At 34.6% G+C, this 25,570-nt stretch overlaps 1 protein-coding gene across 2 annotated transcripts; it reads left to right on the top strand.

Moving 5' to 3' along the window:
• The first annotated feature begins 76 nt into the window (after positions 1-76).
• dennd2da (DENN/MADD domain containing 2Da) lies at positions 77-25,429 on the top strand. 2 transcript variants are annotated; one of them, XM_065248385.1, is made up of 16 exons: positions 77-299; positions 6,604-6,660; positions 6,783-6,854; positions 6,967-7,053; positions 9,550-9,648; positions 10,485-10,657; positions 12,360-12,472; positions 12,583-12,652; positions 12,918-12,995; positions 13,751-13,891; positions 17,678-17,826; positions 20,359-20,530; positions 22,710-22,760; positions 22,850-22,931; positions 24,663-24,911; positions 24,993-25,429. In XM_065248385.1, the coding sequence occupies exons 2-16, from the start codon at positions 6,612-6,614 to the stop codon at positions 25,055-25,057; spliced, it is 1,650 nt and encodes a 549-aa protein (XP_065104457.1). In that variant the 5' UTR covers positions 77-299; positions 6,604-6,611; the 3' UTR covers positions 25,058-25,429. The 2 variants fall into 2 exon arrangements, with proteins under 2 accessions (XP_065104457.1, XP_065104458.1); XM_065248386.1 differs by lacking the exons at positions 77-299; positions 6,604-6,660; positions 6,783-6,854; positions 6,967-7,053 and adding an exon at positions 8,631-8,822.
• Positions 25,430-25,570: the final 141 nt, after the last annotated feature.

Here is a 25,570-nt window from a genome sequence, read left to right as displayed (position 1 = left end):
CTTAAAATGAAAGCAGAAGCTGTAAAGTATTTCAATTTTCACACATCAGTATATTTACACACACGCAGGGTAGGTGCAGAGTGACTGATACAGTAAAGACTGGAGGTGTGGACTATTGTAGCTTCATATGGGTAAGGAAATGGTAAATAAAAGAAACAGGTTCATCAGGTAGACCGGAATGGGGCAAACTTGCTCTCGTGGATCTGTTTACTGTTACAGCGAAGTAAATATTTTCTCAAGACAAACCAAAGTTTGTAGACGTTCCTAATCAACCACCTGGGTGACTGTGAGGCTTTGTGGTGAGTACCCTTAAACAGATTTTCATGTACAGAGACCACATGCCAGTGACATCCGTCCTTGAGTCATGTTCTTTGCTTTCATTACTTTAAATGCTTTTGTTCTCATGAAACTTTTGCTTTTGTTCTAAGTAAATATGCTGACAACATGAAACGTTAGGGAAATATTGCAGTTTAATGAAATTTTTGTTTAATGTAAGGCAAACAGGTGCACAGCAAACTCCTTAAAATAAATAACCAAAATTGTTCAATGCATTCACTCTTTAAACTGCTGTGTCACTTAAAATATCTATAGTCCATATTTGTAATAACAATTTTAATAATACCTCCGTGAGTATTATTAGACTTTTATTTTAAGTCTTTTATTTTTAAGTTTTGTGAACAACAATTTAAAACTATATGCAAATATGTCACATGCATATTAAAATAAAGCCAAATATTTGTATATTTTGTTAGTTATAGTCTATAAAGACTTGATTTTCATGGTTTCCAGAAAGAAATGGGTTAAAGTGACTGATGCAACTGTCAAAACACAATCAAGATGTTGGTGACACGTAACCCACTGCTAGGTTACATTTCCTGTAGTGAAAAAAACACAATCTCAATACTACACTTCCTTAAGACATAACACGTTAGGGTTGGTGCTAATTTATTGTAAGCTTACTGAACATTTATTAATAATATTTAATAAATTATGACAGATTGTTATGTTACAAATGATATTAACTTTCTGTGCTATGTTGCCCTCTAGAGGTCTTGATGATGTTTGTGAAAAAACTAGAGCACCTGGCTTTGTTAGCATTGTTTGGGGAAGTGGTCAAAATGACATTTTAAGTCATTTCAAAACGTCTTTCGGACTAGTCCTGTGGTGAAAGAGCATATTGTAAACTGACATTTACTTGTCCGGTTACTTTATAACACTCTGGGATGTGATGCAAGAACCATGTCCTGTTACTGGAACTTCACAAGTGTTTTGAAAAGTGAAGATAGTTATAAACAAATCTGTTTATAAATGTTGCACTGACTTTTACTTTATTTAGTCACTGCTGTGTTGAATGGCAGCTTTCCGTACAGTAAAAAGGGAAACTGTCATTACATAACGTCCTGCTTTGAAGATAAAGGTGTGTACGGCACACGTGTCGACGCTTGTCTGTTGACTGACAGTAAACTGACTGCATCTTTTAGAAAGATCTGCTTGCATGTATGGTAAAATGAAAAGGATAGTTTAGCCAAAAATATCCAATATTTACCCTTATGTTTAAAAACGTTTTGCTTCCATCCATCAAACGGTCCAAAAACAATAAAATGCATCTTAAAAGAGTAAATTCACCTTAGTTAAATATCATGACCATTTCCTTACAGACCTTATTACGGTTTGTACACAATGATGACGTTGCAACGTATGCGCGCGCATTTAGGCAACGGAAGTATGGTAAGAATAAGCAGTGAAGCAACACAACGAAAGTTATTTTAAAAAGTTAACTTTTTCAACACAGCTACCAGATCCGTGTACTATAGTGGAGTGGATAGAAGACGTTAGCAGATGGGCAAAAATAAAGTTGCAAGATACATATATACATATATACGTATATTATATTAGTGCAACCAAACGCAACAACCAGACATTTTGATGCTGGGAAACCGTTTTAATAAACTTTCTGAGTTGCTAACACAATGGGGAATAACACCACTTCTGTTGCTGAAATGCGCGCGCAGGCTATTTGATCACGTGAGCTGTAAAAGGGTCTATACGTATAACTTATATTTAGGTCAGCTCGCCCTTCAAGTGTGAAGGTCTTAACTTTCACTTGCATTAATCTGTGTCAGTGCTAGTGTGGTTAAATATGTACTGTTGGTTGTTAATGGGGAAACGCTGTTATTCATTGGGGTCAGAGTGTGTTTTGGGTGTAGGAAACATGCAGGAACATCTGTTTGCTATACCCTCTTTAAATCTCTTTAAGGAGGCTTACATTCTTTTCAGTTATTCAAGAGTCAACAATACCATTATTTGATCCCTTTATTCTCTATGTCATTCATGTGACTTTTTTTGATAAAGACAAACAATTGGACAAAAGAGTACTGTACACCATTGAGTAACAGTGATTTAGGCTTAGTGTTAAAGCCAAAAGAGTTGTGGGGTAAAAGAGTTCAGTCACAGCGTATTCAAAAAGAGAATGAATGATGTAGTTGTTAAACTTTGTGACTTTTAATTTGGAGTAATGAGAGGGTGATTAAATGGACGAGTCAATGATTGATGGATGTCTGGGGCGGGAAGTTTTTTCTGGTTCCCACAAGCATACATCTTTACGTACCACTGTCTGTCTGTTTGTCTCTGTCAGCATATATGTATTTCTCTCAGTATGTCAGGTCCTAAGTGATAATGTGGACAATTTTGAATGTCATTAAGACAATAGGCTGAAGAACATCTAAGGGTCATATTTCACACAAAAATAAAAATTTTATTTGATCTTTTGTGACTTTTTTTATTTATTCATTGAAGAAATCATTATGTCCAGACGGGATGGATCTCTGGGTCTGGCGCTAGCACTTTTAGCATAGCTTAGCACAATCCATTGAATCTGATTAGACCATTAGCATCGTGCTAAAAAAATCCAAAGAGTTTTGATATTTTTCCTATTTAAAACTTGACTCTTCTGTAGTTACATTGTGTACTAAGTAGGGCTGTCAAAAGATTAATCGCGATTAATCGCATCCAAAATAAAAGTTTGTGTTTACATAGCATATGTGTGTGTACTGTGTATAAATATTATGTATATATAAAAACACACCCAATCATGTATATATTTAAGAAAAAATTGTTATATTTATATATCAAATATTTATATTTATATATAATATAAATTATAGAAATGTATATACAGTATTTAAATGCAAATATTTCTTAAATATATACATGAATGTGTGTGTATTTATATATACATAATATTTATACACAGTACACACACATATGCTATGTAAACACAAACTTTTATGTTGGATGCGATTAATCGCGATTAATCTATTGACAGCCCTAGTACTAAGACATGTAACATGGCTGCAGCAGGTGAAATGATATTACGCACTGCCCGAAAATAGTCCCCTGCTATTGAAAGTCCCCAAGGGGACTATTTTCGGGCAGTCCGTTATATCACTACGTCTGCTGTAGCCATGTTACGGCAGCAAAGTCCTTGATTATTAGGATGAGAGTATAGTTCCTAGACATATCTGGCTAAAACAATCACAACTTTTAATTTTCCATCGGTCTTAGTACATGATATAACTACAGAAGAGTCAAGTTTTAAATAGGAAAAATATCAAAACTCTTTGGTTATTTATTAGCGTGATGCTAATGGTCTAATCAGATTCAATGGATTGTGCTAAGCTTTGCTAAAAGTGCTAGCTCCAGACCCGGAGATCAGTTGAATGGATTCCAAAACGGTAAGAATCAAATGTTTAACGCTAGGGGAGCTGGAAAATGAGCATGTTTTCAAAAAATAGTGGAATGTCCCTTTAAAGGAAAACGATGACTTTTTGGGATTTTAGCTTATTTACCGTATCCCCCAAAGTTAGATAACTCCATACATACCGTTTTCATCAACGTTTGTCCCGTAACTCCGCTGACGCACCCACTGCTAGCCTAGCTTAGCACAAAGACTGGAAATAAATGGCTCCAGCTAGCTTACTCCTCCCAATAAGTGACAAAATAACGCCAACATTTTTCTATTTATATGGTGTGATTTGTATAGTCACAGCGTGTACAAATAACAAGGTCATATGAGACACTCCGCCCAAGTAGCAGTGCTTCGCCTTGTGAGAATATAGTTCCCAGTATGTACTGTTAAAAGATGGCTTTGTCTCATTGGACCTTGTTATTTGTACACACTGTACAGTAGCCCAAAATGGTCAAACTGGTCTATAGATCTTCTTTTGTTACTATGTTGTTTCAGACAATGACATGTTTGTCGATGTTTGACGGCTAAAAATCTACACACTGGACATTTAAGTGGTTTACGTTCCATAAAGCAAAAAATATATATATACTTTTAAAAAATATTTCAAAATATGCAATAAATTGCCAGAAAATATATTCACAAAAATATATTTAGGAATATATTATGTAAATATATTTTCTACCAATATATTTTGTGTCCATATTTTGTTTATATTTTTGAAAGCATTTTAAAAAAAGTTTTGCCTTTCATATATTTTAATTTAAACATAATCTGTTTAAACCTAACATTTTATATTATAATACAATTTCTTGCAGGGAGCACACCCCCCTCCCATATCCACACACACACACACACAAAATTACAATATACAAAAAGCATAATGTAACGTATTGGTTTTTGGCTATTGTGAGATTAGCAATGTTTTTGCTTGCTTCTGAAATTCACTTTTAGTTTATAACAAAAGTTTTACATTTTTGTCACTGGGATGGTACCTTTTATGTACAGATATGTACCATTGAGGAACCAGTATGTACCTCAAAGGTATCAGCGTGTACATTAGAGATACCAAATATGTACCTTGTAGATACAAAACTTTTTAAAGGTACTGTCCCAGTGACAACTTTTGTACCTTCGTGTACCTTTATTTCTGGGAGTGTATATGTAGATTAAAACTAAATATATTTTAAAATTCAAAAATGTATTTCATACAGTTTCTTCAAAATGTAATTATCATATAGGATATTTAAAAAATATTTTTTGGCCCTGATAATTTTTTGCTGTATGGCATACTCTCGGTCACTTTAATGACCATTGTCTTATAATTGACCATCTCGAATCTCTTAAAGGGGACATACCATAAAAAACTGACCTTTTCCGTGTTTAAGTGCTATAATTGGGTCCCCAGTGCTTCTATCAACCTAAAAAATGTAAAAATAAACAACCCAGTAACTTAGTTTTGGTAAACCATTCTCTGCAAGCATGTGAAAAATTAGGTCATTGAAATTTGGCTCCCCTTGTGATGTCAGAAGGGGATAATACCGCCCCTTAATCTGCACTATCCAACCACGACACTGCCATTTAGTGCAGAGAGAAAGAGAAAGAGAGAAAAAATATAATTGAAAGCACATTTGAGTTTTAATTTCAACAAACCACCACCAATGTGATCAGTATTTGCATTTCATCAGCTCATCTGCATTTTAAAGGACACACCCGAAAATTACACATTTTTGCTCGCACCTACGAAGTGGAAATTTTAACATGCTATAATAAATTAGCTGTGGGGTATTTTGAGCTAAAGATTTTACTCTAAAGATTTATTTTATATCTTACAAAAGTCTTGTTAAATATCCCCTTTAACTTTACTCTTAAAAACCTCATCAACATCAGTGCACCCGTCTGGATGAAAAAAGCACGTTTAGCTCCGAATCTTTACCAGATTGGAACGACTGGAACATGCAAAAGTCATAAAGTGCATCCTCAAAATATTCCCACATAACTGCTGAGATGAAGTCAATGGGGCAACAGGAAGACCTAGTGCTGACCTGAGCTCGTCCTGTGGGGAATACAGTAAGCTATAAAAAGCCCAAGAATATACTAATGACCACGTCTTTCACGAAAACATGCCAGTAAACGTATGGGAGACATTCCTGTTTAAAGTACTGAAGATAAACATTGGATTGGCATTTTTAAATATATTTATTCCAAGCAAAATATTGTACAACAAAACATTACCATGCTAATGTATAGCAATGTTAAAGACTGAGCTCTGCAGCCGCAAGCTCTCACCGCATGTGACACATTAGTTGACGTTTCTGGTACAAAGCAACTGAATTTCTGTTATACTTCCTGTGGTGGCTTAGCATGTAAAGTGTATGTGAAGGGTTGCAGTGTGAAATGTGATGTTTATGCCGAAAGGAAAGTCAATATGAAATGTCACAGCAATGTGTAACAGTCTATGATTATGCTAAAGATAAAAGCCAGTTTGTTTTCTAAAATACAAATGGCAGAACTGACCAACATAACAATAGTGAAGCAGATCCGACATTGTTCATTCTTCTGATCCCTGTACACCTGAAGTATTGGGTGTGTCCTGAAATCGAACCAGACTTATTAAGAGATTTTAGTTAATATTTAAAGGAACCAGAGGACTATGACCTTGTTCCTGGAAAGAAATACAGTTGTCTTAAGCTTAACATAATATGGAGCACAGCTCTCTCTGACACATTATAGCCACCTGTAAATCAATTGTTTTTTTTAATTCAGTCAAAAATGGAGACAAAACATGAGTTTTCTGTCAAACAAGAAGAATATTGATGCTTTATATATATATATATATATTTGCTTTTTGTAAACAGGGGACATCATGACATCACCCAGAAAAACCTGGGCTTTCAGCTCCATGCGCTCTAAGTGTAAGTAAATCTAAAACATTTTAAACGGATTGTAACATTATTATGTTTTTACATTAATAATTTGAATGGTATATTTTGTTGTACAGTATATTTATGTCACTGACTTCTAATTCCTTCTGTAGCTAAACCAGATGAAGGGGAAAGTAATTTCAAGAGAAGATTATTTTCCTCTTTTAGAGGTGAACATCGTGAACGTGAGTCACACAGTTTATACACACCTTTCTTTACATTAGCCTTTAAAGTTTACTTTGCTTTGTATGTAAACTGAGAGATGCATACTGTTAAAGTTTTTGTTCCGGTTAACAGAAAGGTCTCAAGTAGCAGAAGAAGACGGCATCACAGACCTAGACAAGAAACGATCTTTCTCAGATGGAGGAATTGAGACCCGCAAAGGTAGGATTTTAACCTTTGCTGTTTACTGAAGTGAAACTGGCATATTTCCCACCAGGTCATGTTTTGGGGTAGTTATGAGTAGTAAAGGACAAACTGTTTGGCTGGATATCTTAACAAACATTCTGAGATAAGTTTTCTTGTTGTTGATATGTGGTACAATAAGTCTTAAGTAGTTTTTGCTAAAAACTAAATAAGATAATTAGGTAAGTAATCAGGAAGCAGAAGCACCATTGACTTCTACAGTAGGAAACATATAATAGGAAAATACTATGGTAGTCAATGGTGCTCCAAAATTGCTTCGCCTGTTCCTTTAAAGGGAAAAAAATTTTGTCATCCGGCTGTCGGTTCTTGCATCGCCGCATGAAGTTGAACAAGCATGAAGGCTGCATCGATCAGTGGTTAGTGGGTGGAGCTAATGACTCACAGTGCATTCTGGATAAATGAGTCCATCAAAGACCGTTACGAAAATTTTGCTTTAACATGCACTATCAATCTAATTTTTTCGAAATCGTGCAATTTTTTTTCTCAAGTAAAATGCAAAATAGAAATAAATTACCCGTGATAACAGGCTAGAATGTCTAGGGTTCAATTCCGCTTAAGTGCTATAACTGGGTCCCCAGTGCTTTTGTCAACCTAGAAAATGTGATAAAGATCAACCCAGTAACTTAGTTATGGTAAAGCATTTTCTGCAAGCATGTGAAAAAATAGGTCATTGAAATTTGGCTCCCCTTGTGATGTCAGAAGGGGATAAAACCTCCCCTTAATCTGCACTGTCCAACCACGGCACTGCCATTTATTGCAGAGATCAGCTCATGCAGTTAAAGTGACACACCCAAAAATGGCACATTTTTGCTCACACCTACAAAGTGGCAATTTTAACATGCTATAATAAATTATCTATATGGTATTTTGAGCTAAAACTTCACATGTGTACTCGGGGGACATAAAATATTTATTTTACATCTTAAAAAAGTATTGCCTTGTGAAATGTCCCCTTGAAGATGAAGAAGTGACAATATATGTGAAGTGAAATGTACAGTATACATTTACCTTGAAATAGATTACTGTATTTCATAAGTGTAAAAGTAATGAGTCACTTAAAGACACACTAAAATACCTTTAACTGTGTGTGCAGCTTTGTTTAATGTTAGAAATAATTATATTGAAACAGAGAGTTAGGGCGTGGCTTATTAAATATACCCTCCTTCTTTAAACATAGCCAGAAGCGTTTTGTTTACCTCACTGCCTGGAAAGCTGAAGTCCTTTTTAAATATTTTTAATGTTTATGCCATATGCTATATCTTCAAAATGTCAATGTTTTGGAGCATGTTAGTTTCTAGATACATTTAATGCCAACAAACTCATACTAAAAGCTAAAACTAATTATATGTTTAATTTATGGTGACTTTAAATGTAAACTAAACCACAGTTTATGTTCACAGACAACATTTGTACATTCGACAATTACATTTTCTTCTTACCTTTCGTTTAACTCGAAGAGCGATTCATAAACGCCCTTGGCTCGGTTCAATCGAATCACTCGAAAGAATCGACTCGCTGCTGAATCGGACATGGGCACCTACACGGTGCGCGCACTCGTCCAGTCAAGAATATCGTGATCTCGCGCGTCCGTGGGAAAGGCTGTTTTTAGATCTACTCCTGATTTACAGTATTTTGGAAAACTACACAAACAGACTCAAAAATGAACGGAGTTTCTCTTTCCGGTGTCAAACGAAGAGGAACAAAAACAAAATCGAGAAAACATCGGAGTAAGTTAACTCTCGGTGCTCTTTTTTAGTGACTTTAATCAATATTTATGGGGACTTGTTGATATATTTGTTATTATGCATTAGAGAAGTTGAACTGAGGGAAAGTATTGCGTTATAATATTGCCACAGTCCTGAATCGATGTACGTTAACGGTAACCTCTCCAAATAGAAAACATCGCGATTTTAACGACTAAGACTGCGCAGACTAAATAGATGAAATAAATAATGACCTCTAAAAACCATTTATATTAAGTTAAATATTTTATGTTAGTAGTCTTCGTCAGCATAACGTTACATTCTGTATGGTAACTTATATCTCGCTAAGACTGTTAAAAACAAAAGATGACAGTTTATGGTGCTGGTTTGACTGGTTGTAGCCGGACTCACAATATTGTATCAGGGATATTGATGTTTTATTTGACATGCTGATATGAACTTACATGACACACCAATGCAAGTTGAGCAATTAACTTCGTTTTCCTGACAGAGTTCACATTTCATAAAAATATTACGTCACGTGAAAGACTTCTGTCAAAACTTTCACAGCTGAAATGATCAATTGGGAAATATTTATTTACAAAACATGTAAATATCAATGCAAAACAAATAAAACCTATCTGATATCTTTGATTATAAAAAAAGTTTTTTCTGCAGGCATTTCTATGAACACTTTGTTGCAGTTTTGTTTAATTGCACACCTTTTTTCTTGTGTATTGTTGTTGTACAGGTGTCTTCCTTCCAGGTGAAGATCAAGATCAAGAGATGGGAGCCATGAAGAGGTTCAGTAGTATATTTTCGTCCTTCCGTGGGAAAATCAGCAAAGACAGTGAGAAAACAATTTTTACAAACACACATCTGGCTGCGTTACATCAGTACATATTTATCCAATTCACAAAAATGCTATAGCATTAAATGTTTCATGTGCCAAAGCATGTTTCTGATGAGAGCATTAAACAATTTTGGAGTAAATATCATAATAATAACACTAAATAAATCAACAAGTTTCATCTTGATCTTGGTAGTGAAGGCAAACATTTAAAGAATGTTGAAGTTTAGACTAGTTTGTGCTTATACTTTCAAGATTTTAAGGAAGATTTGCATGCAATCTTACATTTCATTGCATCTTACTGAGCATTTAAGACTCCTTTATAAAGTCACAGGGAAGTTAGTCAATTTGCATGTGTATTTCTTGCCTATTCAGCTTTAAGCAGCAGCCATTGTTCACTCCTTTATAGAAAGGCACATTGAGGGTTGCCATGGTGAGATAAGTCAAGCTAGAACAAGACTTACGGTATTCCTTCGGCTTTGTTTGCTCCTTGTTGGGGGAGGCTGTCAAAGCAGGCGGAGAATAAAATGTTAAAGAAAAGCAGAGAGGAGCTCAGTGTTGAATTTGTTTGTACATGTTGAGGGTGCTGCGTTCCCTGTCTCCACGTGGTTTAATACTTCGTAAGAAAGATTGTTAGATTGTTAAAGAATCTGAATCTCATGCCTTTCCAAACCTATAACTTTATTCTTTAGAAAAAGCAATTAGTACAATTCTTTAAAATGCCCCGTTTGGGTTCCACATAAAAAGTAACACAGTTTCGAAATGACATAAATCATGACATTATTGAGTAAACTATGAAAAGGATGCAAACATATCATGGGTGTGTGTTTTTCTAGGAACTTTAAAGGAACCAGATGTCCATAGCCCAGAGCTTGCTACCGTGGAAGAAAAGACCAAGGAGCAACGCTACTCAACTGGACAGTTTTTCTTCGACTATCTGGTTGTGGTTAGTCCTAAGAAGACAAAAGAAGGGACATATGAACCACAGATCATCTACCAATTCCCTAAGGTGATACAGACAGAGCATGTGCTCTACATGCAGGCACATGTATAGTGCGTTTTAATTTTCTTTAGAAGGGATTACAGTGTTGGAATCATTTCTATTTATTAAAGTATTTAGACATTTTGCCTTTAGGCCATATACTTTGAAACTTCAGTTTTAACAGATCAAAAACCACAAAATATTTATGACAAAGGTATAGTAAAAGACAAAATGCTGTGTTATTTTCAACCTAGTGTTGGGTTAAAAAAGAGATGAACCCAACCCCTAAGGTTGTAATTTGACCTAAGCTGGGTTGTTTTAACCCTTTGTTGGGTCAAATATAAGAATTTTCTGGGTTCATTTAAACCACCGGCTGAGATTTAACCCTATGTTGTGTCCTATTTTGAGTGCAAGGTAGTGTGGTCCCCAAAATGATGTTGGCACAAAAGGTTGCCATGTTTGCAACACCAGTAGTTCTCAAACTTTTCGGCGTTGGCCACCCTTGTCTAGAGGGCATCCCTTTGCATCCCCCAAATGAAAATTCATGATATAAAACTTTTTGAACTAAAGAAACATTAAATTATATAATGTAGTTCTGTTGGTTAGTAGCCTTATTTTTCTCAGGTTTAATGGCACAGAATTTAAAATATTTTATAAAACTGGGGCCCCCCTGGGACCATCTTATGTCCCCCAAGGGGGCCCCAACTCCCAGTTTAAGAACCACTGCTCTGGGCAGTTATTTCAGGCATGCAAGACTAAATTCATATCTGCTTGAATGGGAAAAGACAGATATGCCTAAAATCATGTGCTTAAATCACAGTTAAACAGCATATTGCTTAGACCTGACATCAACTGTACCATAAATTTTGTTATTTAAAGTGACACTTTTTTGGAAAATAGGCTTATATTCCAACTTCCCTAGAGTTAAACATTTGAATTTTCCCGTTTTGGGATCCATTCAGCCAATCACCGGGTCTGGCGGTACCACTTTTAGCATAGCTTAGCATAATCCATTGAATATGATTGGACCGTTAGCATCACCATTAGCATACCATGGGGGCAGCAGGCGCAATAATATTATGCAGCACCCGAAAATAATCCCCTTGGTAACTTTCAATAGCAGGGGACTATTTTCGGGCACTGCGTAATATCACTACGCCTCCTGCAGCCATGTTAAGGCGGCAAATTCCTTGATTATTACGCCAGAATGAGAGTATAGTTCCTAGCCATATCTGCTTAGAAAATCGCAACTTTTAATTTTCCATTGGTCTTAGTACATGATATAACTACAGAAGATTCAAGTTTTAACTAGGAAAAATATCGAAACTTTTTGGTTATTTTTTAGCGCGATGCTAATGGTCTAATCAGATTCAATGGATTGTGCTAAGCTATGCTAAAAGTGGTAGCGCCAGACCCGGAGATCAGCTGAATGGATTCCAAAACAGTAAAAAAAATGTTTAACTCTAGGGGAGCTGGAAAATGAGAATATATTCAAAAAAGTGTTGTCCCTTTATGTTCAAGAATTGTCAGTTTTTATCGATTGATGATTGGTTCTTTTAACTGGAAGGCGGGACTTCTATCGCCAAAGCGGCCATATTGAGTGTTGCATTGTCCCCTATTCATAGTAATAGGAGTGCTAAATTTTTCAATGTCCAATATCTTTGATGCATCTCATGTGCCATATTAACCCACTCCTATCTTGTTTCTTGTTTTGTCTATAATAACACAGAAAGACGGAATGGTTCGATTTCAAAAGGAGGAGGAAGAGAAGACTTTAAAGGCTCTTACGTTGTTTTGTTTTCCAGAAGGTGTTAACTGGGCTCCATTAACAGAATATCGCAGGTACTGTGATTACCATTAAAAACAAGTCATTTTCCCAGCATGCACTGTGTACGCACCATATTTCACTTTCCCCAAATCTCTCTCTTTCTCTCTTTTTCTCTACTTCACAGTGAAACATTCTCTTTCGTGCTTACAGATGTTGATGGAACGCGGAAGAATGGATACTGTAGGAGGCTGTTGGTAAATTTTGAATTGGTTCATTGCTTGAAAATTAATTTTATTAAAAAAAGCCTTAGCTCCCACCCAAATCGCATGCACATGCATAACAAAACAGCTTAGCCACCACATAGCAACACCCTGGCAACCACTCGCATCACTTTAGCATCATGCCAATGAGTTTTGCAAGCATCACTCACATTTTTAACATAATATATTAATATGAAATATAAATATTTTATGTTTGTAAGGAATTTATTTCTCTTGTCTTTTCTGTTTTCCTGCCCAGCCTGATGGGAAGGGTGCTCGTCCACCTGAGGCGTACTGTATCATCAGTAACGTAGCCTGCTTTGGACTTTTTTCCAAGGTGAAACATCTTCAGTCATTTATCTGCTTTTCATTTCTAAACTGTTACCAGCGTAAAAGTTTTTTTTTTGGTGTGAATAGGTCAAAGGATTCACGCTGACCACAAAAGCCAAGTAGTGTTGTTGTGCATCAAAACCACTAAGGCTGTTTTTGCCACAGATAGCATGAACACAAATTAAAAATGCACTGGACAACACAACCTGTTTTAATATATTGTAGGCTTTTATAAATAGCAAAAATAACCACCCAGTATTTAAACAGACATCACATCTATGTAAAATGGCAGACGCACAACCGCAGCATTTTATCTAGGAGTTGTTGGTCAACGTTTTGCTTATTTAAACTGAACTTTGCGCCAGTACTGTTATGCTAGGAGCTTCTCTTACTGTTGGAAATGAGTTTGTTTGTTCAGGACAAACAGCAAAGATAGGCCGATGTGACCTTGGAAATATGGGTCTCTGTAAAGTTGTTGCTTAAAGGCGGGGTGTGTGATCTCTGAAAGCCAATGTTGATAATTGAAATCACCTTAACAAACACGCCCTAAAAGTGTGTTTTGGTACTCGGCACAACTCCCTTTTCCAAAGCGTTTCTCAAAAATCGTGCACCCCGCCTTTAATATAGTAAAGAGTTATGCTTAATACTTCTCATGAAGATTAAAACCCAGTATGTTTACTAAAAAGTGCTTTCTATCTTTTATCAAACAGTGTTGTGTTTGTTTCCAGCAGCATTGTTCAACTTGTCTGCTTGACATTTCAGATTTTTGATGAGGTGGAGCAGCGGAGAAAAATCTCTATGGCAATGATCTATCCATTCATGCAGAGTCTAAGAGAATCTGCGTTTCCCGCTCCTGGACACACTGTTAACATCAAGAGCTTCATTCCAGAAAGAGGAACTGAGGTAAGAACTATAGATAAACACATTTTCAAATGTATTTGGGAAGATCACACCAGATGCCAGATATGTTTTACAAAGAGATTTCTCTTGAATGAAATAGTTCACCCTTAAAATAAAATGACTTTAATTCTATAATTAAACACAAATAATTTTATATTAAAATGCCGTCAATGTAAGCTTAAAGTACTTTGTACAGTACTTCTCATATAATCTCTTACTACAGTATGTGCTAAGTGGTAGAAACATAGCTTTACCAGTGCAAAAGGTCATGGGTTTGAACCCAGGGAACACACATACTGATAAAAATGAATACCTTATGTTTAAAGGCGGGGTGCATGATCTCTGAAAGCCAATGTTGACATTGGAAATCACCTAAACAAACACGCCCCTATTCCAATAGAATATGGACCTTCTTTTAAAGAGACTCACCCCAAACATGCGCCACCCAGGCAACAATGTTGGTTTGGAGACATCAATCTTACTGCTGATTGGCTGCAAGTGTGTTTTGGTACTTGGCCCACCTTTAAGTATACCACTGTATACCATTGAATCGCTCAATTGTTTTTTCTCACCTTTGAAAGTCCCTTTGGATTAAAGTGTCTGCTAAAGCTAGGGCTAAAAGATTTTTAAAATGTGATGACAAAAAATTTATGATTTAACAGTGTTGTTCCTATAGTGTGTGGGATGCCGCATGTGGTCATGACATTTAAAATGTTGAGTATTTACGATTTGCGATCGGAGTGGCCCGGACGTGCTTCTGGGCAGATTCAGTCGCTCTTAACACACCACGCACCACAGGACAATCTGATAAGATAATCAGTACAACCACAAAGGGGGAAATCTGCTGAATCTCACTGGTTCTAGTTTGCCTCGAATCTAATCGTTATATGAATGTTTTGTCACAAGACACTCAAAAACCAGCTTTAACATTTTTAAAGGGATAGTTCACCCCAGAATGAAAATTCGCCAATGTTTTACTCACTCTCACGCCATTCTAGGTGTATATGACTTTTTTCTTTTAGCCGAATGCAGTCTGAGTTATATTAAATAATATCCTGGCTCTTTCCTTGCGATTTATAATGGAATCCGATAGTGCCCCATTTTTAAACCTCCAAAAGTGCACCCATTCAGCAAAAACTAATCCCTAAACTGAAAATGATCCCATATTTTACTCACTCTCAAGCCATTTTAGGTGTATATGACTTTCTTCTTTCAGCCAAGCACAGTCTGAGTCATATTAAAGGTCCCGTTTTTCCTGATCCCATTTATCAAACTTTAGTTAGTGTGTAATGTTGCTGTTAGAGCATAAATAATACCTGTGTAAAATGTTGCCAAACCCTGACAAAAGGTATTTGTAAAACAGTCTGAATCCACAGGGAACCGTTTATCAAAGACACTACATTCTGATGAGACACTAAAAAGATCTCATCAAGCTCATATCTACCTCAAAGACAATCACCCTTTGTTATGACACAGAATCAAATTTACATCTACCCCCCAAGACAGCTACCCCATGGTGTGGGGACAGAAGAGTCACACCCTAACATACTTTTTTCGTCCTCCTCTCCTCATTTTCTTAAAGGGATAGTTCGGCCACCCATGATTTACTCACCCCCAAGCTGTCCGAGTTGCATATGTCCATCGTTTTTCAGACAAACACATTTTTGGATATTTTATAAAATGTTTTAGATCTTTCAGTTGATTAAATGTAATGTTACGGGGTCCACCCATAGTCCACGACCTTCAAGTCCAAAAAAGTTAAGGAAAAATGTTACAAGATTCAGGTGGGATTTTCTACACTGCAAAAAATTCTTAGTATTTTTGTCTTGTTTTCAGTAAAAATATCAAAAAATTCTTAAATTAAGATGCTTTTTCTTGATGAGCAAAACGACCCAAGAAAATAAGTCTTATTTACGTCATATTTACACCAATTTAAGTGATTTTGTCAAATTCTTATTTACGTCAAATTTAAGTGAATTTGTGCATAAAACAAGCAAAAAATCTGCCAATGGGGTAAGCTAATTTTCCTTGAATTTTTCTTGAAATTAGCGTTTAAGAAAAAAATTCAAGATTTTTTGCTTACCCCATTGGCAGATTTTTTGCTTGTTTTATGCACAAAATTACTTAAATTTTATATTTTTGGTCTAAAAACTAGACGTATTTTCTTGGGTCTTTTTGCTCATCAAGAAAAAGCATCTTAATTTAAAAAGTTTTAGATGTTTTTTACTGAAAACAAGACAGAAATTCCTAAGATTTTTTTTCTTGAAAATCATTTTTTGCAGTTTACAGATATGTAAATTGTGTGAAAAATACTGTGTTTTTTACATGTGAAACATGAACACGTTATATTGTGCACCATAAACAGAATCATAGCTTCAAAAACACAGGAAAAATGGGACCTTTAAATATCATGGCTCTTTTTAGCTTTATAATGGAATCAGATAGTGCCCCATTTTTAAACCTCCAAAAGTGCACCCATCCAGCAAAAACTAATCCCCAAAATCCCCATATTTTACTCATCCTCATGCCATCCTAGATATATATGACTTTTCTTTCTTCAGCCAAGCACAGTCTGAGTTATATTAAATAATACCCTGACTCTTTTTGCTTCATAATGGCATCAGATAGTGCCCCAATTTTAAACCTCCAAAAGTGCACCTATCCAGCAAAAACTAATCCATACAGTTAATAAATTTTTTCTGAGGTGAAGTGATGGGTTTTGTAATGTTGGGTCACTTTCTCATAAACGCACATGGCAGTAGTTTATAAAGTTTAAATATAAATGTTTTCCTAACAAAAACCCATCACATGTTTTTAAACAGGCATCCTAATGCAATATTTATAAGAGACCCTTATAAGTATTGGCTAGATGAGCTACACAAGCAATGTGTATACTGTAATACATGCAGTGCTGGTCAAACCAACAGCTGTTTCCATTTCTACTTCATTAACAGCTGATTGAGTCAACAGGAAAACATGACAACAAATTTGGAAGAACTGGGATAAGTCAAAGATTTCTCATGAAATACAACAAAGGAAATAAAATCTGGGTGTTAAAGCACAGAAGAGAATAAAGGTTGACCCAGTAATTAAAAACCACAGAGTGAAATGATCATAAATTCAAGGTGGTGTAAAATAATCTATTACTAAAACCAAACAATCAGACAGACATGCACAGACACGCCGTTCACAAACACACATCACCTCATCTCTGTCAGAGCAGAAGGATTTTTAGGTGAGCTCATACTGTACCTCCAGGTAAAAGGTCCGAGACGAGCCGTTTCGTGCAGGTATGCCTCGCCTTTATGCTGTGTATGGACTTGAATCGATTCTGCTTGAATGTCTTTCCAGAGTTTCTGTATGTGATGATCTATTTAACAATCATCACATTCCTTACATTATATCATCACACTGCTGGAAGGCAGCCTAGCAGTGTTAGGAAAGATATTGTACTGTACTTTGTAACTGTGTATCTGAAGATGTAAGAAAAGATGAGATGCTCCATTTAACTGCAGATAAGTGAACCACGATAAGTGAGCCACTTTGAATGCCCGACTGACACGTAAATCATTTACGTTTTACGTTGTGCAGTGTCCACAAATACAGACGTGCGCAACCATCATGTCCATGGGTGTGGCACCTGTCTAAGTATGACCTAACATCCTTAAAAAGTTATGGACGACGGCACTGATTTCCAATATTATACGGGGAGTCATTCATTTAGTCAAACTCTGCTATAAAGCTGTTATTAATGTCCAAATATCTGTCTGTCTGTCTGTCTATCTATAGATCATCAGTTTAACTCGTCCGACAGACTCTTGGTTGGAGCATGTGGATTTCCGCAAACTGTTCAGTTGCCTGTCAGACGAGGAGGTGCTCGATGTGTTCGCCGCTACAGTACTAGAGAGAAAAATCATCTTTATCGCCGAAGAGCTTAGGTACTGCAACACACAAACTCACAACCATTTCATTATATTTGTGAAGACATCTCATTGCTTTTAGTTTTGATATCAGCCTATAGACCGTTTCATCGGACATACGTGTGTTGTTGCGGTTACACATTTGCACTGCAAAAAATGACTTTCTTACTTAGTATTTTTGTCTTGTTTTCAGTAGAAATATAAAAAAACATTTATGAGCAAAATGTCCTAAGAAAATAGATAAAACATAAACAATTTAAGTAAATTTAAAATTAAAACAAGCAAAAATATCTGCCAATGGGTTGAGAAAAAAAAACTAAAAATAAGTTTTCTTTTTTCTTAAACACTTAATTCAAGCAAAATTTTCTCACCCCATTGGCAGATAATTTTGCTTGTTTAAAGCACAAATTCACTTAAATTGTATATATTTTTTAGAGTTATTTTCTTGATTTACGATTTTTTTGATATTTCTACTGAAAACAAGACAAAAATACTAAGTAAGAAAGAAAAAAATATCTAAAAATTCTTAAATTTAGATGCTTTTTCTTGATAAGCAAAACAACCCAATAAAATAAGTCTAGTTTTTAGACCAAAAATATCAAATGTATGTGATTTTGTGCATAAAACAAGCAAAAAAATCTGCCAATGGGGTAAGCAAAAAAATCTTGAACATTTTTCTCAAACACTAAATTCAAGAAAAATTCAGACGTTTTTGCTTGTTTTATGCACAAAATCACTTAAATGTGATATTTTTGGTCTAAAAACTAGACTTATTTTCTTGGTTAGTTTTGCTCATCAAGAAAAAGCATCTTAATTTAAGAATTTTTAGATATTTTTTACTAAAAACAAGATAAAAATACTAAGATTTATTTTTCTTGAAAATCAGTTTTTGCAGTGTATAATTTGAACTAAGGTGATCTACGTGTTGTTTATTTTGCTTGTTATCAGAAATAAACTCTGCAGAGTTTACCGGAAGTTACGTTTGTTCCACGAAAGCTGTTTGTTTATGTTGTTACCGCTGACATTTTCCATGTCCAAACATAACCACTACCCCAAAACTTAACCTGTGTCCATCATTTAAAGACTAACATCATGTGGACCATTTTTGATTTATGAATAGCGAGCTGTGGTTTCAAAAGGTTTCGTTATAATTGTGAGAGTATTATTTTGAACCTCAGAGGTAAAGCCAAAACTATACACACAACACAAGAATTAGGTTTCACTTTTATTTTTAACATTTTGTTCTTTCATAACTTCATTTGATTGAGTTCTCATTTAAGTCTCAGATGTGTCTCGTAAAATTGCTTTGGAGAAATACAAATACAAATGAGAAATTGTTGAAATGCATTAAATAAATGTATATAGTACTGTATAGATAAAAAAAATCTGGGTAACACTTCACAATAGTTTGAATTTGTTAACAATTAGTTAATGCATTTGCTAACATGAACTAAAAATGAACAATATTCTTCAGGATTTGTTCATGTTAAAGGAAAACAACACCGTTTTTCAATATTTTACTATGTTTTTATCTCAACTTAGATTAATTAATACAAACCTATCTTTTTTCAATCCATGCACTCAATCTTTGTACAGTGCATCGTGAATGTGTTAGCATTTAGCCTAGCCCCATTCATTCCTTAGGATCCAAACTTTCATGTTTTCCCTATTTTAAGATTGTTACATGAGTAGTTACACGAGTAAGTATGGTGGCACAAAATAAAACATCTCATAAAAATGAGAACTATATTGTATGGGGGAAGAGCACTTAGTTTTGTTACTGCGCGCCAAGGTCGAAGTGCTGCAAACTAAGTGCTCTTCCGCCATACAATATAGTTCTCATTTTGTATCAGCTTAAAAGAATCGGCCGTTTTATTTTGTGCCACCATACTTACTCGTGTAACTACTCATGTAACAGTCTTTAAATAGGGAAAACATGGAAGTGTTTGGTGGCTTCTAAATTCATCCCTGTTTGGATCCTAAGGAATGAATGGGGCTAGGCTAAATGCTAACACATTCATGACGCGCTGTACAAAGATTAAGTGCATGAATTCAATAAAGATAGGTATGTATTAATTAATCTAAATTAAGGTAAGAACATATTAAGTTATTGAAAAACTGTGACGTTTTCCTTTAATTTTGCCACTTACTAATACATTTATAAAATCAAGCGTTGTTACATTAGTTAATGAACCATGAACATGAATAACTGTATTTACATTAACTACCATTAACAAGAATTAATACATGCTGAAAAACTATATTTTTCATTGTTTGTCCATGTTAGTTAATGCATTTACTATTGTTTACTAAGTGATACCATAATCTGGATACCTAGGGTAAAGTTAAAGAAAAATGTTAAGTCAATAATATTGACGTAGGATGGCAGACTTGGGAAAAACTCTTATGACGTCATCTAAAACTCTTTCATTTTTGTGTTTTGTTTTTATTTGCTCTCCATTTAATGTCACTGATGTCTAGGAGAAATAACTGAGATGTTAAAGTGATCTCATCTGTGATTTTTCTGTCTGTCTGTCTGTCTCTCTATAGCACATTATCTCAGGTGATCCATGCTGTGGCTGTCCTCTTATATCCGTTCATCTGGCAGCACACGCTCATTTCCATCGTTCCCGAGATCCTGATCGATGTGGTCATGGCACCGACACCATATCTACTGGGTGTCCAGAAACGCCTCGCAGAATACGCCACTGACCAGACCGAGGTCAATGCCTTTTAACACTCTTAAAACATTACAAGCACTATGGACAGGATTAACATGAATCTAGGATTTGGCCTTAGTTATATTAGGACATTTAAGTAGTTTTTACAAACATACACTGCAAAAAATGATTTTCAAGAAAAAAATTCTTAGTATTTTTGTCTTGTTTTCAGTAAAAATATCTAAAACTTCTTAAATTAAGATGCTTTTTCTTGATGAGCAAAACAACCCAGGAAAATAAGTCTAGTTTTTAGACCCAAAATATCAAATTTAAGTGATTTTGTGCATAAAACAAGCAAAAAAAATCTGCCAATGGTGTAAGCAAATTTTTCTTGAGTTTTTCCTGAATTTAGTGTTTAAGAAAAATGTTCGAGATTTTTTGCTTACCCCATTGGCAGATTTTTTGCTTGTTTTAGGCACAAAATCACTTAAATTTGATAATCACTTATTTTCTTAGGTCATTTTGCGCATCAATAAAAAGCATCTTAATTTTAAAAAAATCATATTTTTACTGAAAGCAAGACAAAAATTCTAAGAAAGTTTTTTCTTGAAAATCATTTTTTGCAGTACCTTACAAAAATCAATACTGGTGTGCATCTTGAGACAAAACAATGAGTATGTTTACATGCACAGAATAAGCGGATAACCAATAATCAAAAATCTGCTTATTATAAAAAACAGTTTTCATGCGTTTACATGCAAATCAATAAACCGGCTATGCAGACAACTGCATTTTCATATGACTTGGAGATTTGTCAGGTTTCTCGCAGGACGTCATCGCCTATAGTACATAATAGTCGATCAAAAAGCTGACGGCATATCTGTCTTAAGCTATATTGTTTTAGATCTTTTCGTGTCTCCAGAACCTGTAAATATATCATCAGTTTTTATTTTCACAGTTTCTCTGCCAACTGCTTTAGTAGAGCAGAGACTTTTATGCGTTACTTTGCTTTTACTTCCGTGTCTGACGTCTCTTTCACACGCGGAGACATGCATACATGGACAAAACTGTGAGAATGCCGGTTAAGGTGTTTACATGACCCACCGTGTTATCAGTTAATTAAAGGAATAGTCAATTTTCTTAAAAGAAAAATCCAGATAATTTACTCACCACCATGTCATCCAAAATGTTGATGTCTTTCTTTGTTCAGTCGAGAAGAAATTATGTTTTTTTAGGAAAACATTGCAGGATTTTTCTCATTTTAATGGACTTTAATAGAGCCCAACATTTAATACTTAACTCAACACTTAACAGTTTTTTTCAACAGAGTTTCAAAGGACTATAAACGATCCCAAACGAGGCATAAGGGTCTTATCTAGCAAAACGATTGTCATTTTTGACAAGAAAAATAACAAATATAAACTTTTAAACCACAATTTCTCATCTAGATCCAGTTCTGAAAGCGTCAGCGTGACCTCACGCAATACGTCATGACGTCAAGAGGTCACAGATGACGAACGCGAAACTCCGCCCCAGTGTTTACAAAGTGTTGAGAAAGAGGACCGTTCCTACGTTGTTGTGTGTGGAATGATACTAATTAATGTCTTTGTGTCAGTTTATTGTTTACAATGGTCCGCAAATGTGCGTTTTATATATGTAACACGTCACCTCCCTACGTCACTACGCATTTACGTTAGGTCGCGCTGGACCGGACCTAGACGAAAAGTTGTGGTTTAAAAGTGTATATTTTTTTATTTTTCTTGTCAAAAATGACAATCGTTTAGCTAGATAAGAGGCTTATGCCTCGTTTGGGATCGTTTATAGTCCTTTGAAACTCTGTTGAAAAAAACTGTTAAGTGTTGAGTTAAGTATTAAATGTTGGTGTCTATTAAAGTCCATTAAAATGAGAAAAATCCTGCAATGTTTTCCTCAAAAAACATAATTTCTTCTCGACTGAACAAAGAAAGACATCAACATTTTGGATGACATGGTGGTGAGTAAATTATCTGGATTTTTCTTTAAAGAAAATGGAATATTCCTTTAAGCATAATCGGCGTAAGACTGTGCATGTAAACGCACTCAATGACATTGATATAAGGAATGTTAGTACAAGATGTATTTAAATTAGGCACCTCAAGCATGCATTTTAGTCTGGGACAAATATAAGCCCTGTCCAAGAAACCGCCCCTAAATATTTAAAACGCACTAATCTCATTATTAAATTCATCTACTCACGCGCAGGTACTCATTGTTGACTTATCAGAGGGACGAAAGAAGACATTTATTAAGTGTGTAAGTTAAGCCATTCATGTGCATAACATAAGAAACTTTTTTATGTTTATTTGTAAATTTTTTAGTTAATAATGCTTTTTTTCAAACAGATGGGCGATGAGGACTCAATATTACCGCACAAACTGAAAGAGGAAATCAGGCAGGCGCTTGGTGCCAAAAAGGACAAATCAAGTAAGCAATGTTGCCTAAGGTATTTTGTGGTTGTGGTATTTGCTAAGACAAGTTAGAGAATTTAACAAGTATTTTGCATAACTGGTGGAAAACACAACCGTTTTTCAATATTTTACTATGTTCACTGCAAAAAATGAGAAAGATGTATTTTCTTGATGAGCAAATGACCTAAGAAAATAAGTCAAAACACATCAAATTTAAGTGAATTTGTGCTTAAAACAAGCAAAAAAATCTGCCAATGGAATAAGACATTTTTTCTTAAATGTACTTAATACACGGCAAAAAAAATTATTTAAAAAAAAAACAATTTTTTTGTATTTTTGTCTTGTTTTCAGTAAAAATATTTACATTTTTTTAAATTAAGATGCTTTTTCTTGATGAGCAAAACAACCCAAGAAAATAAGTCTAGTTTTTAGACCCAAAATATCAAATTTAAGTGATTTTGTGTATAAAACAAGCAAAATTCTGTCAATTGGGTAAGCAAAAATGTTCTTGAACATTTTTCTTAAACACTAAATTTAAGAAAAATATGCTTACCCCATTTGCTCATCAAGAAAAAACATCTTGATTTAAGAATTTTTAGATATTTCCACTGAAAATAAGACAAAAATACTAAGAAAGTCATTTTTACAGTGTTTTTACCTCAACTTACACACTGCAAAAAAATTATTTTCAAGAAAAAACATTCTTAGTATTTTTGTCTTGTTTTCAGTAAAAAATATCTAAAAATTAAGATGCTTCTTGATGACCAAAACAACCCAACAAAATAAGTCTAGTTTTAGACCAAAAATATAAAATTTAAGTGATTTTGTGCATAAAACAAGCAAAAAATCTGTCAATTGGGTAAGCAAAAATAATCTTGAACATCTTTCTTAAACACTAAATTTAAGAAAAATATGCTTACCCCATTTGCTCATCAAGAAAAAACATCTTGATTTAAGAATTTTTAGATATTTCCACTGAAAATAAGACAAAAATACTAAGAAAGTCATTTTTACATTGTTTTTACCTCAACTTACACACTGCAAAAAAATTATTTTCAAGAAAAAACATTCTTAGTATTTTTGTCTTGTTTTCAGTAAAAAATATCTAAAAATTAAGATGCTTCTTGATGACCAAAACAACCCAACAAAATAAGTCTAGTTTTAGACCAAAAATATAAAATTTAAGTGATTTTGTGCATAAAACAAGCAAAAAATCTGTCAATTGGGTAAGCAAAAATAATCTTGAACATCTTTCTTAAACACTAAATTTAAGAAAAATATGCTTACCCCATTTGCTCATCAAGAAAATACATCTTAATTTAAGAATTTTTAGATATTTCCACTGAAAATAAGACAAAAATACTAAGAAAGTCATTTTTACAGTGTTTTTACCTCAACTTACACACTGCAAAAAAATAATTTTCAAGAAAAAACATTCTTAGTATTTTTGTCTTGTTTTCAGTAAAAATATCTAAAAATTAAGATGCTTCTTGATGACCAAAACAACCCAACAAAATAAGTCTAGTTTTAGACCAAAAATATAAAATTTAAGTGATTTTGTGCATAAAACATGCAAAAACATAGTAAAATATTGAAAAACAGTGGCGTTTTCCTTTAATAAAGCCATAAATGGTGCATTAGAGATGTGCTGTTATATTGCATATGCCATTTTCGACGGTTAACAAATGTAGACTTACATTGAAGAAGCAACTGTATATTATAACATGCGCTTTATTATCATTATCAGGTCTCGAGGAATTAAACCAAGTCGTCCCAGAAGCCTTTTTACCATTCTTTATTAAAACTGTTGGCCACTTTGCAAAATACATCGTGCGGAGCGAAAAGGACAAGCGAGGCGAGTTCCAGCAGAGGAATTTCTGTAAAGCCATCGAATCTAAGAGCACACGGCGATTTGTAAAGAAGTTTGTACAGACACAAATGTTCGACCTTTTCGTACAGGAGGTTGAGCAGAGACCCGCCTCTCAGGAGGGCACGGGTAAGACACGCCCCCTTTAAATTGGTGTACAAAAACAATGTTTCCAAATACATTTAACAGTATGCTTTTTCTCTATTTTAGGTTTTTTTGAAAAAAAGATCGCAGAATACCAGAAAAAGATGCAAGAGAGACCAAAGAAACATTAGCTAAAGACTCACCAAAAGTCTGATTGTAAATCCGCTGTGAAATAAATCAAGTAGTAGTGTAATTATTTTAAAGATTGTAATGTTTTTTTTTTATTTATGATTTTACTACTGTTGTCTTTGTGTTTTGGTCTTAATGGGTGTTGGGGTATTTGTGTAATAAGCTGCTGTATTTAATGTATGTTAGATCTGTTTCAGCTTGAAGCTTTGGTAGTTTTTTGCAGAAGCTGAGCCACAGAAAACATGCTAAATTAAAGAAATGTCTGTCCATCTTATAAATATACATTTCATCTTATCGACATTTCGCAAATGACTGTAAAAGCACTGAAAGCTGTCAGAATGTTTTTTACAATATTAAAAGACTTACAAAAACTGGTTAATTTGTGGTTAACATTACACAAGTGTTCTTAGCCTTACCAAAATTTAAGGATTCACATACAAATGCTTTTTTTTACTAAATATACTTTAGTTTTCCGGTCCTGGAGTATTCAGATTTGTGAAAGGGAGGAACTGAAT

This window comes from Paramisgurnus dabryanus, chromosome 11 (assembly GCF_030506205.2).
Source record: "Paramisgurnus dabryanus chromosome 11, PD_genome_1.1, whole genome shotgun sequence".
NCBI lineage: Eukaryota > Metazoa > Chordata > Actinopteri > Cypriniformes > Cobitidae > Paramisgurnus > Paramisgurnus dabryanus.
Note: the sequence above shows the minus strand (reverse complement) of the source record. Positions and strands in the feature narration are given on the sequence as shown.

What these genes read in the sequence shown, in the direction of transcription:
- dennd2da (XM_065248385.1), top strand. Translation starts at nt 6,612, where the DNA reads ATGACATCACCCAGAAAAACCTGGGCTTTCAGCTCCATGCGCTCTAAG. An exon ending in TCATCTACCAATTCCCTAAG is followed by an intron (nt 10,658 to 12,359) that starts GTGATACAGACA and finishes ATAATAACACAG; the next exon opens with AAAGACGGAATGGTTCGATT. An exon ending in GATACTGTAGGAGGCTGTTG is followed by an intron (nt 12,653 to 12,917) that starts GTAAATTTTGAA and finishes TTTCCTGCCCAG; the next exon opens with CCTGATGGGAAGGGTGCTCG.